We start from the raw sequence: 12,892 nt of genomic DNA, 5'->3' as shown, positions 1-12,892 counted from the left end.
AGTGTTATTTACGAAATTGTAACTATTTTTGCACTATGGCCTATTTATTGCCTTACCTCCATAACTTACTACATTCGCACACACTGTATATATATTTTCTGTTGTATTTTTGACTTTATGTTTTGTTTACCCCATATGTAACTCTGTGTTGTTGTTTTTAATCGCACTGCTTTGCTTTATCTTGGCCAGGTCGCAGTTGTAAATGAGAACTTGTTCTCAACTGGCTTACCTGGTTAAAATAAAGGTGAAATAAAATAAAAAATAAAATAAAAAACTGTGTTTTTTAGTCGATGACTGCTGAGGGACACAGTCAGTGACGCTGCAGCAAAATGCCTTTGGTCTCATTAACCCGAGTACTGAAGCTCTGCGATTTTTTCCCCGTCCTTCCTGGAACATTCACCGAACCCCATGCTGTGACATGGGCCGACTCAGAGAGGTGCAGCTAGACAGACACCCCCGCTGCTCTACTCTCTACCCCTGACCTTACACAGCAGCCACACACAACCTACCACACAGCAGCTACACAGGCATGCCCTCATCATGAAGCCATGGCATGTAGCATTAGCGCCCGGCAGCCACTTAAAACACAACAAACGCAGGAAGGAAGCCCTTATTCATGTGGAGGACTGAGTCAGCAGAAAGGCAGGAACCTTCAAAAGAGAGGTATGCCAATCAGTCAGCTAACCGGGAAGACTGCATACATGGCCTACTTTAGCCCGTCTTACATAGCATTGCTCTTCAAGGAGGAATGTCTCAGTTAACTGGTTGTTGAAACACTGACCGATAGTCGACCCGCCGCATCTTCCTCGAGGACGCATGCTTAGATCCAACATACCGTCTACACAGCCACAACCAAACAGGCTAAGGCACGGTCACCTTTTTAAACTGCTGAGTGAGTTAACAACGGTCAATTCATTTACAAATGCTATTCAGCAATGGTTTCCCCACTGTTGTTGAGGCGGGGGAAGCCTACCTCGGTTGTCCCTCTGCCAGCACGTTTGGCTTTGATTGATTTCCGTTGATCATGTTGGTGGTAGCATTCTTGGATGCTGCTTCGGTGGTCTGTGTCTACAGTACACAGAGTAATCTAGGGGGCGCGACTGCATAGATAGAAGCAGGCAGTCCAGCCACCTGTAGATGTGGAGCACACTATATCAGCCTGTCTCTCTGCATCCTCCTGATCTGCCTACCGTGGGCTTGTAGCCTTTATGTAACAGCCTACAGAATGTTGTGTGCATGTGTGTGAGGGCGAGAAAGAAGCAGAGACTAATCTAATAAAAACATAGGCCTGTCACAAATGGATTAGAATGTGAAACACACTCAAATTTGATGTAATTTTCCCTTGTTAAAACCAAGCATCTAATCTACAGAAGTTCTGAACTTCTGACAGGTATTCCTTTAAAATTGTTGCCACTTCTCACTCAAAATACTATTTCACACTCACAGCTTCCAATAACAGAAAGAACCTGCAACTATTAGGCTAGTACTACACATGCACAAAACACTACCTAGGAGGCTTCACGGTTACAAACATTCATCCACCCTGGGTGACACAACCGATGCCAATGTGGACCGAACTCAGTTCATATCATTATAATTTTTTTGCCTAATTCAGTCTTAATCCCATGATAAGTATCCAGCTACGTGGTTTAGTATAGGCCTAAATCCATCTTAATCCAGCAGCAATAGGCAAAACAAAATGATTATGTTTTAAAATGATATTTGTATGCTTATGTAATTTGTGTAGTAAAGGTATCTGCTTCAGCGTGAAAACATATGGAGTGGGGGGGATTAGACAGGGAATAAGCAGGCTGCTCATACTCTCTTTCTCCAGCCCCAAAATTACAGTTTCACTGGTTTAATAACTCTGGCCAGTCATCTGACTCAGTCCACAGACCCTCATGGGCACCAACTAACTACCATCGCTCCACAATTCACTGTCACAGGGTTTGTGTGTAGGCAAACAGGAAGACATCAACATCCAATTCCATTATTTTCCATGGCCCTCTGTTCGCATAACTTCTGTGTTCTCTCTGTGTGTGTGTGTGTGTGTGTGTGTGTGTGTGTGTGTGTGAGAGAGAGAGTGAGAGTATCTATGTACGTGTATAGGGCTGGGCGATATATTGTATACCAGTATGGATCCACACAAATTGGACTACTTCACTGTCAGTTGTGTCCTAGTTTGGTTGAGAATAAATAATCAGAATGGAGAAAGCACATTAAAACCACTTCGAATTCATTTGTTTCCATTCTAGGGTCATGCACTTCTCATAAAACATTTGTATTATTCCCAACATCAAATACCGCAATAAAAAAAAGACAAATATTGTCATATTGTATTTTGGCCATATCGCCCATATCGTGTGTTGTACCTTGGCCAAGGGTTCAATCCTGTACAGCTCGGTTCAGTCCTGACAAAAATAGCAACTGGAACAGCCGTGACCCCATAAATAACAGTCACACTCATGACAAGGCGCCAATAACCCCCAGAGAGGCTCCTACTGAACATCACTCAATTTCAGTAGTGCTCTTCTGATGGAGTAACACATCATTCAACTCGCATCTGTAATAAAGGCTCCATTAGAGAGATACCACACATGAGATGCTAGGCCAAGTGACTGACGGAGGCAAAAAGGACAACCATCCAGCAAGCCTGTGTCAGTCTAAAGTAGCTTCCTGTCCTCTTCTCCCTTTGATCTACTGGACAGGTGAAAGCAATAAGGCAGAAATCCCGGCAGTTCTTTCAGATCACCCCGGCTAGGCCTACAAGAAAAGAAACAAGGAGAAAGAGATAGTCTAGGCTAATTGAAATGACTGAGATGCAACCTGGATGGAGAAATCTTTTGAGATTAGGGAAAGGAGGAGTTAAAAGAGAAGGAAAAATCTCCCTCCATGCACCTACATCTTAATCAGGCAGGGATTTCAGCAGCCTGCCAGAGCATACTGATATCTCATCAGAATTCAAATGGACTTGGACTGACTGTACCAAGTACACTCCCAGCATGGGGGAAATCATTGAGGTGACCCTACCTGACAAGCACTTATCCCGGCTTTAAAAGAACACTGTTCCCCAGCCGGAGCTTAGCTCTGCCCAGGACGATACAATGGGTAGTTGGATGACATTGGACCAAAAGGGAAATACTGGGAATCGATATTCACAATCAATTGGTTAATTGATTTGATGCCAGCTAAACGGTAATCAAAAAGATTTTCCCATAAAGGTGTGCAGCAGACTTTTAGTCGGGCCATGTTTAATCAATAATCAATTTGAAAAAGGACGCAGGGCTCCCACAAAGGACAACCAGGTTATTCAAAATACTTTTCAGACACCAAGTCTTATAACAGAGGTCAAATTGTAACCTCCCTTATACAGTGCATTCGGAAATTATTTAGACCCCTTGACTTTTTCCACATTTTGTTACTTTACAGCCTTATTCTAAAATAGATTAAATAGTTTTTTTCCCCTCATCAATATACACACAATACCCCATAATGACAAAGCAAAAACAGGTTTTAGAAATGTTTGCGGATATATTAAAAATTTAAAAAACTGAAATATCACATTTACATAAGTATTCAAACCCTTTACTCAGTACTTTGTTGAAGCACCTTTGGCAGGGATTACAGCCTCGAGTTTCCTCCAGACGTGACGCTTGGCATTCAGGCCAAAGAGTTCAATCTTGGTTTCATCAGACCAGAGAATCTTGTTTCTCATGTGACCATTGGGTTCTTGGTCACCTCCCTGACCAAGGCCATTCTCAGTTTGGCCGGGCGGCCAGCTCTAGTAAGAGTCTTGGTGGTTCCAAACTTTTTCCATTTAAGAATGAGGGAGGCCACTGTGTTCTTATTTTTATTTTATTTTATTTAACCTTTATTTAACCAGGTAAGCCAGTTGAGAACAAGTTCTCATTTACAACTGCGACCTGGCCAAGATAAAGCAAAGCAGTGCGATAAAAACAACAACACAGAGTTACATATGGGGTAAAACAAAACATAAGGTCATAAAATACAACAGAAAATATATATACAGTGTGTGCAAATGTAGCAAGTTATGGAGGTAAGGCAATAAATAGGCTATAGTGCAAAATAATTACAATTAGTATTAACACTGGAATGCTAGATGTGCAAGAGATTATGTGCAAATAGAGATACTGGGGTACAAAAGAGCAAAATAAATAACAATATAGGGATGAGGTAGTTGGGTGGGCTAATTTCTTAGGGACCTTCAATGCTGCAGAATTTTTTTTGTACCCTTCCCCAGATCTGTGCCTCGACACAATCCTGTCTTGGAGCTCTACGGACAATTCCTTCGACCACACGGCTTGGTTTTTGCTCTGACATGCACTGTCAACTGTGGAACCTTATTTAGACAGGTGGACTCAAGGACTCAAGCATGATCAATAGAATCAGGATGCACCTGAGCTCAATTTCGAGTCTCATACCAAAGGGTCTGAATACTTATGTAAATAAGGTATTTCTATTTTTTATTTTTTATTAATTTGCAAAAATGTCTAAAAACCTGTTTTCGCTTTGTCATTATGGGGTATTGTGTGTAGATTGATGAGAATTTGTATTTATTTAATACATTTTAGAATAAGGCTGTAATGTAACAAAATGTGGGCGAGCTTGAGCGCAAGCAAGCCAAAACGTGACAACACCAACACAGCAGTCCATATTTAGTGGGCCCTACAGGGGCCCGCGGTTGCATGTGCGGGGAAACAGAGGCTGCAGCAGAGGTTGTACCAAGACAGGGTGTCCTCACTGTCCTCCCTTCCCCGAGGTGAGGTGGGGTGGACTGGGCCCTGGGTAGGCCACCTGTTAGGAGCCATCTCTGCCAATCTGTGTCTGAGGGCTAAGACAGAGAAGATAAGCAGCTCTGCTCCTCATAACAGATGGACTGGCCTCTGTCACACACCACTGAGGACCTATCTGTGAGGCCAACGTCACCACACACACGCTCGGACACAGAATTACCTCCAAGGTAATACTCTCTAGGTGCTTATTAAGAAGAGAGTCGGTAATACAAGTCGGCTACATCTAAATTGAGGGCCATTTTCTGATAACAAGACACATACCCAAGTCTCCAACCCTGTATAGGTGGATGAATCCTAATCATTACTAATCAATCACTCACATCGCAAAGAGTGGGCTTCTCCCAAAATTCTAAGCATTACATAAGAGGCAAGTGCATTGGCTGAAGGCAAGTGTACATGGATCTATCAATAGCGAAATATTCAAAGTTCCCCAAAAAGAAATGACCACTTTCAGATTGTTTGCCAGTCTACAACAAATAGACAGAAAATGGCATATCTGTCCCATATGTTATTGTGAACATTTGATTGACTTGACTAAATTTCAATGGTGTAATAATGTGAAGCAAGTAGTCCAGTGTAGCTCAGTTGGTAGAGCATGGTGCTTGCAACGCCAGGGTTGTGGGTTCGATTCCCACGTGGGACCAGTATGAAAATGTATGCACTCACTAACTGTAAGTCGCTCTGGATAAGAGTGTCTGCTAAATGACTAAAATGTAAATGTAGGTTTGAGTGCCTAAACGGCCATGTTTTCATATTCTATCACACTAACTTCTGATGCCCATCTACATTACATCTAGACCACTGTAATAATGTGGGTAATGCACATTCTATCTGGCAAACAATGTATTTCGTCATATAGGTCTATGCATACACATATCTTGAAGTAGGTAGGCCTATATCGATAGATATAGGGTTTTTGGCCCTGGTATCTGAAATTGAGAAAATCTTGCTGGAACTGGCACGTCAGAAACATCTGGTGATGTTTAAAAAAATAATCTATATAGATCCTGGATAAACAACACATTTGGCAAGATTACATCAGCTAGCTAGCCTTGGCTAAAACACTGGAGGGCAATTCCACAGTAACGGAATTGCGCGGAGACACCGATTTGTTACTTAAAATGTATGCCAAACAAAAACCATTGATTTAAAAGTTTAACAAACCATACAAATCTATGCACAAGGACTACTTTTAACAATTTACACTAAAACGTAAAATAAAATAAAAAAACATTTACTGGAAGAACTGTGCAGACGCAAAGTTTGGTAACAGAATTTCATTAAAATCGCCCTCAGTTTTTGTGTCCACGTTTTCCAAAAACGTAAATATCTGCTCCGAATTAAGATTCAACGATGTGAGTGTCAACTATGACGTGACAAAAAATATATTTAGGTTATTTAACTACAGTAGGTGAAGTGGATTTACATCCGGTAACGGAATTGCGGTAAAGGAATACATAATGAGTCCCTGATCTGTACTATACAGAAATGCATAATTATGGTGGTGTATCCTGAATAGGTACACAAAAGGTATAAAAATGCAATATCCTCCTTTGCATATTTAGGTATTATTCTACACACTGGCTATTATTTTAATGAGCTCAGCCTCCAAATGTGAACCAATCATAGATGTTTCACAACTTTGGACATCAAAGTACAGCACAGTAGAGCTCAGTAGAGTACCAGTACAGCACAGTGCAGTAGAGTTCAGCACAATACAGTTCAGTACAGTAAAGTAGAGTATAGTTTAATACAGTACACTATAGTGTACTCAACTCCAGTGTGCTCTACTGTGTACTGTACTATTTTCTTTACTGTGCTCTACTGTGTACTGTACTATTTTATTTACTGTACTCTACTGTGCTATACTGAACGATACTTTACTTTTCTTGACTGAACCAAACTGTGGTTTGCCACTACTATGATTTCCATTGTAGCCAATTCAATTGCAGACATTTTCAGAAATTCCATTAAACGGAACACAAGTTATCACATAATTCATAAACAAAATTGATATCAGTAAAACACTAACTAATTGATAGGTCTACCTTTACTTGTTACTTCTGTGAACCTTCATTATCCTCCCTCCTCACGAGGGAGAGAAATTAGAAAATATCTTAAAGATGTGGGTTTTTGGTAACGGAATTTCAAGGCACAAGGCAATATTTCCTAAACTTACAGAAGTTAGGTTTAGAAATTTTAGCAAATGTATAAAAAATGTAAAACAGAAATACCTTATTTATATAAAAGTATTCAGACCCTTTGCTATGAGACTCGAAATTGAGCTCAGGTGCATCCTGTTTCCATTGATCATCCTTGAGATGTTTCTACAACTTGATTGGAGTCCCCCTGTGGTAAATTCAATTGATTGGACATAATTTGGAACGGACACACCTGTCTATATAAGGTCCCAAGGTTGACAGTGCATGTCAGAGCAAAAACCAAGCCATGAGGTCGAAGGAATTGTCCCTAGAGCTCTGAGACAGGATTGTGTCGAGGCACAGATCTGGGGAATGGAACCAAAAAAAGAATTCTGCAGCATTGAAGGTCCTCAAGAACACAGTGGCCTCCATCATTCTTAAATGGAAAAAGTTTGGAACCACCAAGACTCTTCCTAGAGTTGGCCCTCCGGCCAAACTGACCAATGGGGGGGAGAAGGGCCTTGGTCAGGGAGGTGACCAAGAACCCGATGGTCACTCTGACAGAGCTCCAGAGTTCCTCTGTGGAGATGGGAGAACCTTCCAGAAGGACAACAATCTCTGCAGCACTCCACCAATCAGGCATTTATGGTAGAATGGCCAGACGGAAGCCACTCCTCAGTAAAAGGCACATGACAGCCCGATTGGAGTTTGCCAAAAGGCACCTAAAGGACTCTCAGATCATGAGAACAAGATTCTCAGGTCTGATGAAACCAAGATTGAACTCTTTGGCCTGAATACCAAGCTTCACGTCTGGAGGAAACCTGGCACCATCCCTACAGTGAAGCATGGTGGTGGCAGCATCATGCTGTGGGAATGTTTTTCAGCGGCAGGGACTGGGAAACTAGTCAGGATCGAGGGGAAAGATGCTTTGTTATTATGGGGTATTATGTGTAGATTGAATAGGGGAAAAACCATTTTAATCCATTTTTGAATAAGGCTGTAATGTAACAAAATGTGACAGACCGGCTCGATCTTATGTAGCAAAATTTGAAATTGTGTTTTTTACATTGGCTAAAAGTAGAGACTCAGAGCTAGAAAATGGTATATCATACACTACAGCTGAGGAACAATGGGAAAGTAATTATGCTTTGAAAGTTGATGAACTTGTAACCTCACTTTTGAGAAAATGGCCTTTGAATGTTTTGGTACACCTACTGGAGAGCTCTTCTTTGTCTACACCCATTCAGCATCGTTCACACCCTCTTAAGCTTTAGCCCCGCCCATCTCTTTAAGGTGCGTTCAGAGCGCACACTGGACGCTCTGGCCGAAGAGTAGGGTTGATCCGAGCAGTGTCCTAACAGCAGCAGTCAAGCACCCTAGCTAACTGGCTAACGTTGGCTAGCTTGCTAGCTACTTCCAGACACAAATGAGAGAACAGCTCACTCTGACCATTTACTGACACGGCCATATTCAACAGGTGTTGAGCGTTCGTAAATTTGTCAGTTATTCTGCGCTCTGGCACACTCAGATGAGAGTGCTCTGAAATAGGAGTAGATAGCCTGAGCAAATTTTCCAGCTACGTCTATCAACAGTTGTCGCAGTGACATCATGAACATTCAGTATTTTGTCAAGACATGTAGCTAGCTAGCCAGCTAGCTAAACAATGAACCATAATCCCAACTCATGACGTTACTACCCTGCATGAATCTGCAGGTAGCTAACCAACCAGGTTCAATGGTAGCTAGCTAACATTAGGCTATAACTAGCAAAGCAAATGGCTCTGAGATACGAATAATATTACTACACAGATCATACACGTAATGTTAGCTAGCTAGCTAACAGTACACTTTAACTTGAAATGAAAACGACTTTCTGACAAAATTAGAAACGTGTAATATCTGAAAATGTAGCTCGCTAGACTATCTTACCCGTATACATGGATGGATGCTTCTCCCTCTCTGTCACAGATGCCATGGTTGCCCTTAGCTATCATACTCTAATTCCACTGATTTCAAAACTCGAGCTCCAGAAAGTGGAGACCAACACTTATGCAGTTTAACTACGTGATATCTTTTTTTTAAAAGCTGCTTGGAAATGATTACCTACTACATATACTGACCAGCTCAAATAGTGTGCTACAATGCGAACTCATCTCTCTGTATGTCCAGCCCACTCATTATCTCAGCCAATCATGGCTAGCGGGAAGGTTGCCATCTTTTTCTGTGGCTAAACCATCTAGGCTCGTAATTTAACAATTTTATTCGTATTTACAGATGGTATACACGTTTGTTATTAAGGCACATGAAAGTTAATATGTTCCAGAAGGCATTTCTGACAAAAAACGCATTTTGATAAAAAAAAAAAAAAGTTTGTTCAAATAGCTCTCCTGTGAAGTACTGACGCGCAACATACGCCTAGTTTCCTGAAACGAGTCACAAATGTGGAAAAAGTCAAGGGGTCTGAATACTTTCCCGAATGCACCAAATTATTATTATTACAGTGAAGGAAAAAAGTATTTGATCCCCTCCTGATTTTGTACGTTTGCCCACTGACAAAGAAATGATCAGTCTATAATTTTAATGGTAGGTTTATTTGAACAGTGAGAGACAGAATAACAACAAAAAAATCCAGAAAAACGCATGTCAAAAATGTTATAAATTGATTTGCATTTTAATGAGGGAAATAAGTATTTGACCCCCTCTCAATCAGAAAGATTTCTGGCTCCCAGGTGTCTTTTATACAGGTAACAAGCTGAGATTAGGAGCACACTCTTAAAGGGAGTGCTCCTAATCTCAGCTTGTTACCTGTATAAAAGACACCTGTCCACAGAAGCAAATCAATCAATCAGATTCCAAACTCTCCACCATGGCCAAGACCAAAGAGCTCTCCAAGGATGTCAGGGACAAGATTGTAGACCTACACAAGGCTGGAATGGGCTACAAGACCATCGCCAAGCAGCTTGGTGAGAAGGTGACAACAGTTGGTGCGATTATTCGCAAATGGAAGAAACACAAAATAACTGTCAATCTCCCTTGGCCTGGGGCTCCATGCAAGATCTCACCCCGTGGAGTTGCAATGATCATGAGAACGGTGAGGAATCAGCCCAGAACTACACGGGAGGATCTTGTCAATGATCTCAAGGCAGCTGGGACCATAGTCACCAAGAAAACAATTGGTAACACACTACGCCGTGAAGGACTGAAATCCTGCAGCGCCCAAAAGGTCCCCCTGCTCAAGAAAGCACATATACATGCCCGTCTGAAGTTTGCCAATGAACATCTGAATGATTCAGAGGAGAATTGGGTGAAAGTGTTGTGGTCAGATGAGACCAAAATCGAGCTCTTTGGCATCAACTCAACTCGCCATGTTTGGAGGAGGAGGAATGCTGCCTATGACCCCAAGAACACCATCCCCACCGTCAAACATGGAGGTGGAAACATTATGCTTTGGGGGTGTTTTTCTGCTAAGGGGACAGGACAACTTCACCGCATCAAAGGGACGATGGACGGGGCCATGTACCGTCAAATCTTGGGTGAGAACCTCCTTCCCTCAGCCAGGGCATTGAAAATGGGTCGTGGATGGGTATTCCAGCATGACAATGACCCAAAACACACAGCCAAGGCAACAAAGGACTGGCTCAAGAAGAAGCACATGAAGGTCCTGGAGTGGCCTAGCCAGTCTCCAGACCTTAATCCCATAGAAAATCTGTGGAGGGAGCTGAAGGTTCGAGTTGCCAAACGTCAGCCTCGAAACCTTAATGACTTGGAGAAGATCTGCAAAGAGGAGTGGGACAAAATCCCTCCTGAGATGTGTGCAAACCTGGTGGCCAACTACAAGAAACGTCTGACCTCTGTGATTGCCAACAAGGGTTTTGCCACCAAGTAGTAAGTCATGTTTTGCAGAGGGGTCAAATACTTATTTCCCTCATTAAAATGCCAATCAATTTATAACATTTTTGATATGCGTTTTTCTGGATTTTTTTGTTGTTATTCTGTCTCCCACTGTTCAAATAAACCTACCATTAAAATTATAGACTGATCATGTCTTTGTCAGTGGGCAAACGTACAAAATCAGCAGGGGATCAAATACTTTTTTCCCCTCACTGTATTACTGACACAACAGTCCAATTTCACCAATTTCTCCCCTCATCCCCAAATCGGAAAAAGTGCTGTTACCGTATGACATTTACTGATCACCTACACAAACTCTTAAAATGTTTCCTCTGTAAGCCTAGGAATATTAGTGTCTAATTTTCGCATCAGAGAGCTTCTGAACCACTCTCACAAACCACATAACAGACCTAAACACAAAATCTCAACAGAAGCTTGAACAGTACCCAGTCCTACTGAGTATTCCATTTCTGTATTCGATCATTGCTCCAAATAATGCAGCAGTGAGCTACAGTAGTTTGTCCACTTAAAGAGAGTAGTAAACTCACTTCCCATGATCGGCAGCCCATTCCTGAACATCTTGAAGAGCTGTATTCCAGAGTCGCAGGACACCATGAGCAGCTTTGTGCTGTGTCACTGCCTTGTCAATGTGACTAACTTAGCACTATGGACCAGTCATCCTGCTAACAGGGGAATAAACATGTTCCAGGTGTTTCTCTCCTATTTGTTTTGGGGTGAACTTTGCTCTTTGTTTTTGGAACTAACAATTTTTGGTCTATTTTTCCAAGGACAGAACATGCTGGACTCAATATCTGTGACAACAAACAATGTAAATAAATAAAGGTTTCTGTGAAAATATGTGGAAGGGTTGTAGCAATAGCCCTGTTGTAGTCCCGTATCACTAAATGCATGAATCACTGATAAGTTACAACAGTAGCTTTGAACAATAGCCCTTAGATCAACCAAAATGTTGAGGGGAATAAAATGACCAGTGTAAAACTATCATAATAGCTGGGCAAGACTTTTACTATGTATGATCAAATAGACTACCCCTCACGTGAGAAATTAGTTTAACTCTAAATTTCTAACAAATTTCACAGTTTTGGCACCTCAATCTCAAACAACAAACTAGAGTTCTGCAAACATTTGTCTTGATAAAATATTCTGGCACACCTCCAAAAGGTGTCATCACTAGCCTGTTACACAACAATTGTAGAAGGTAGTGCCTGCCTGGCCAAGCCTATCTGCTGGCTTTTCTACAGTTTCCAACTACATATTGCACAATCGTATTAGTGTAGCCATTGTAGTATTGGTTAAATTGCTGCTGTCTTTGTGCACATGCAAATATTTCACTGGTCGCCCTTTCTAGGTCCCCTACTGCAAATGGGGCAGTTGTCATATTTACCAATAAATAAAATACAAACAAAATAAAGGTCATCATGTTCCATTTCAGAGTGAAAAAAACTAACATTTCCAGGTTACTGGCATGTTACCCAAAATAATACTCCCCTAATTTTTGTGAACCTTCAAACGAAAACAATTTAATAGCTATAGCAACAGTAAAAGCAATAGGCTACATGCATTGCCACTGTATTACCAGAAATGTGATAAGGAATAACCTTACTGTCAGAATGTGCAGATAGCATTCTCATATCGCCCTGAAACTAGTGAAAATTTAGTGAAATATTGCGGTACTGCTACATATTTGTGGCTCGGTTCGTAGGTTTACCTGTTGGAATAGACGCGTGCGGCACAGTCAGTGAGCCGAGAGACACAAAAACAGGGGGTAGAAGGAGAGGAGGCGGCAGCCTCAGATCTGCAAAAGATGGTGAGGAGAGAGTCCAAGAGCACCTCCTGGAACACCTCCAGTGAGATGGAGAGAGGGGGACAGGATCCTGGGGCTAGAGCCCTATGCTGTGGTGGACAGGGAACCAGAGGTTATGTAGAAGCAGGCAGGCAGCGTTACGGCAGCAGCATCCTCCCTGTATCCAGCCTCTGTGTGGGTAATCAGAGCTGGAAGGCAGACAGGCAGAGTGGAGAGGGCCTT

General features: G+C 41.9%; 1 protein-coding gene across 3 annotated transcripts in view; it reads right to left on the bottom strand.

Annotated features, from left to right (window-relative positions):
- Positions 1-12,739, bottom strand: part of LOC311147929 (E3 ubiquitin-protein ligase MIB2-like) — an 83,080-nt gene extending 70,341 nt beyond the window's left edge. For 2 of the 3 annotated variants that reach the window (XM_084184777.1, XM_084184778.1), the window contains exon 1: positions 11,394-11,517. In XM_084184777.1, coding sequence (XP_084040903.1) covers positions 11,394-11,460 — 67 coding nt within the window. In that variant the 5' untranslated portion in view covers positions 11,461-11,517. Of the gene's footprint in view, positions 1-11,393; positions 11,518-12,574 lie in introns of those variants that run through there. The other variant, XM_084184779.1, reaches the window with a different exon arrangement.
- Positions 12,740-12,892: the final 153 nt, after the last annotated feature.

Source organism: Coregonus lavaretus (assembly GCF_964263955.1).
Source record: "Coregonus lavaretus genome assembly, chromosome: 20".
NCBI classification, from domain to species: domain Eukaryota; kingdom Metazoa; phylum Chordata; class Actinopteri; order Salmoniformes; family Salmonidae; genus Coregonus; species Coregonus lavaretus.
Note: the sequence above shows the minus strand (reverse complement) of the source record. Positions and strands in the feature narration are given on the sequence as shown.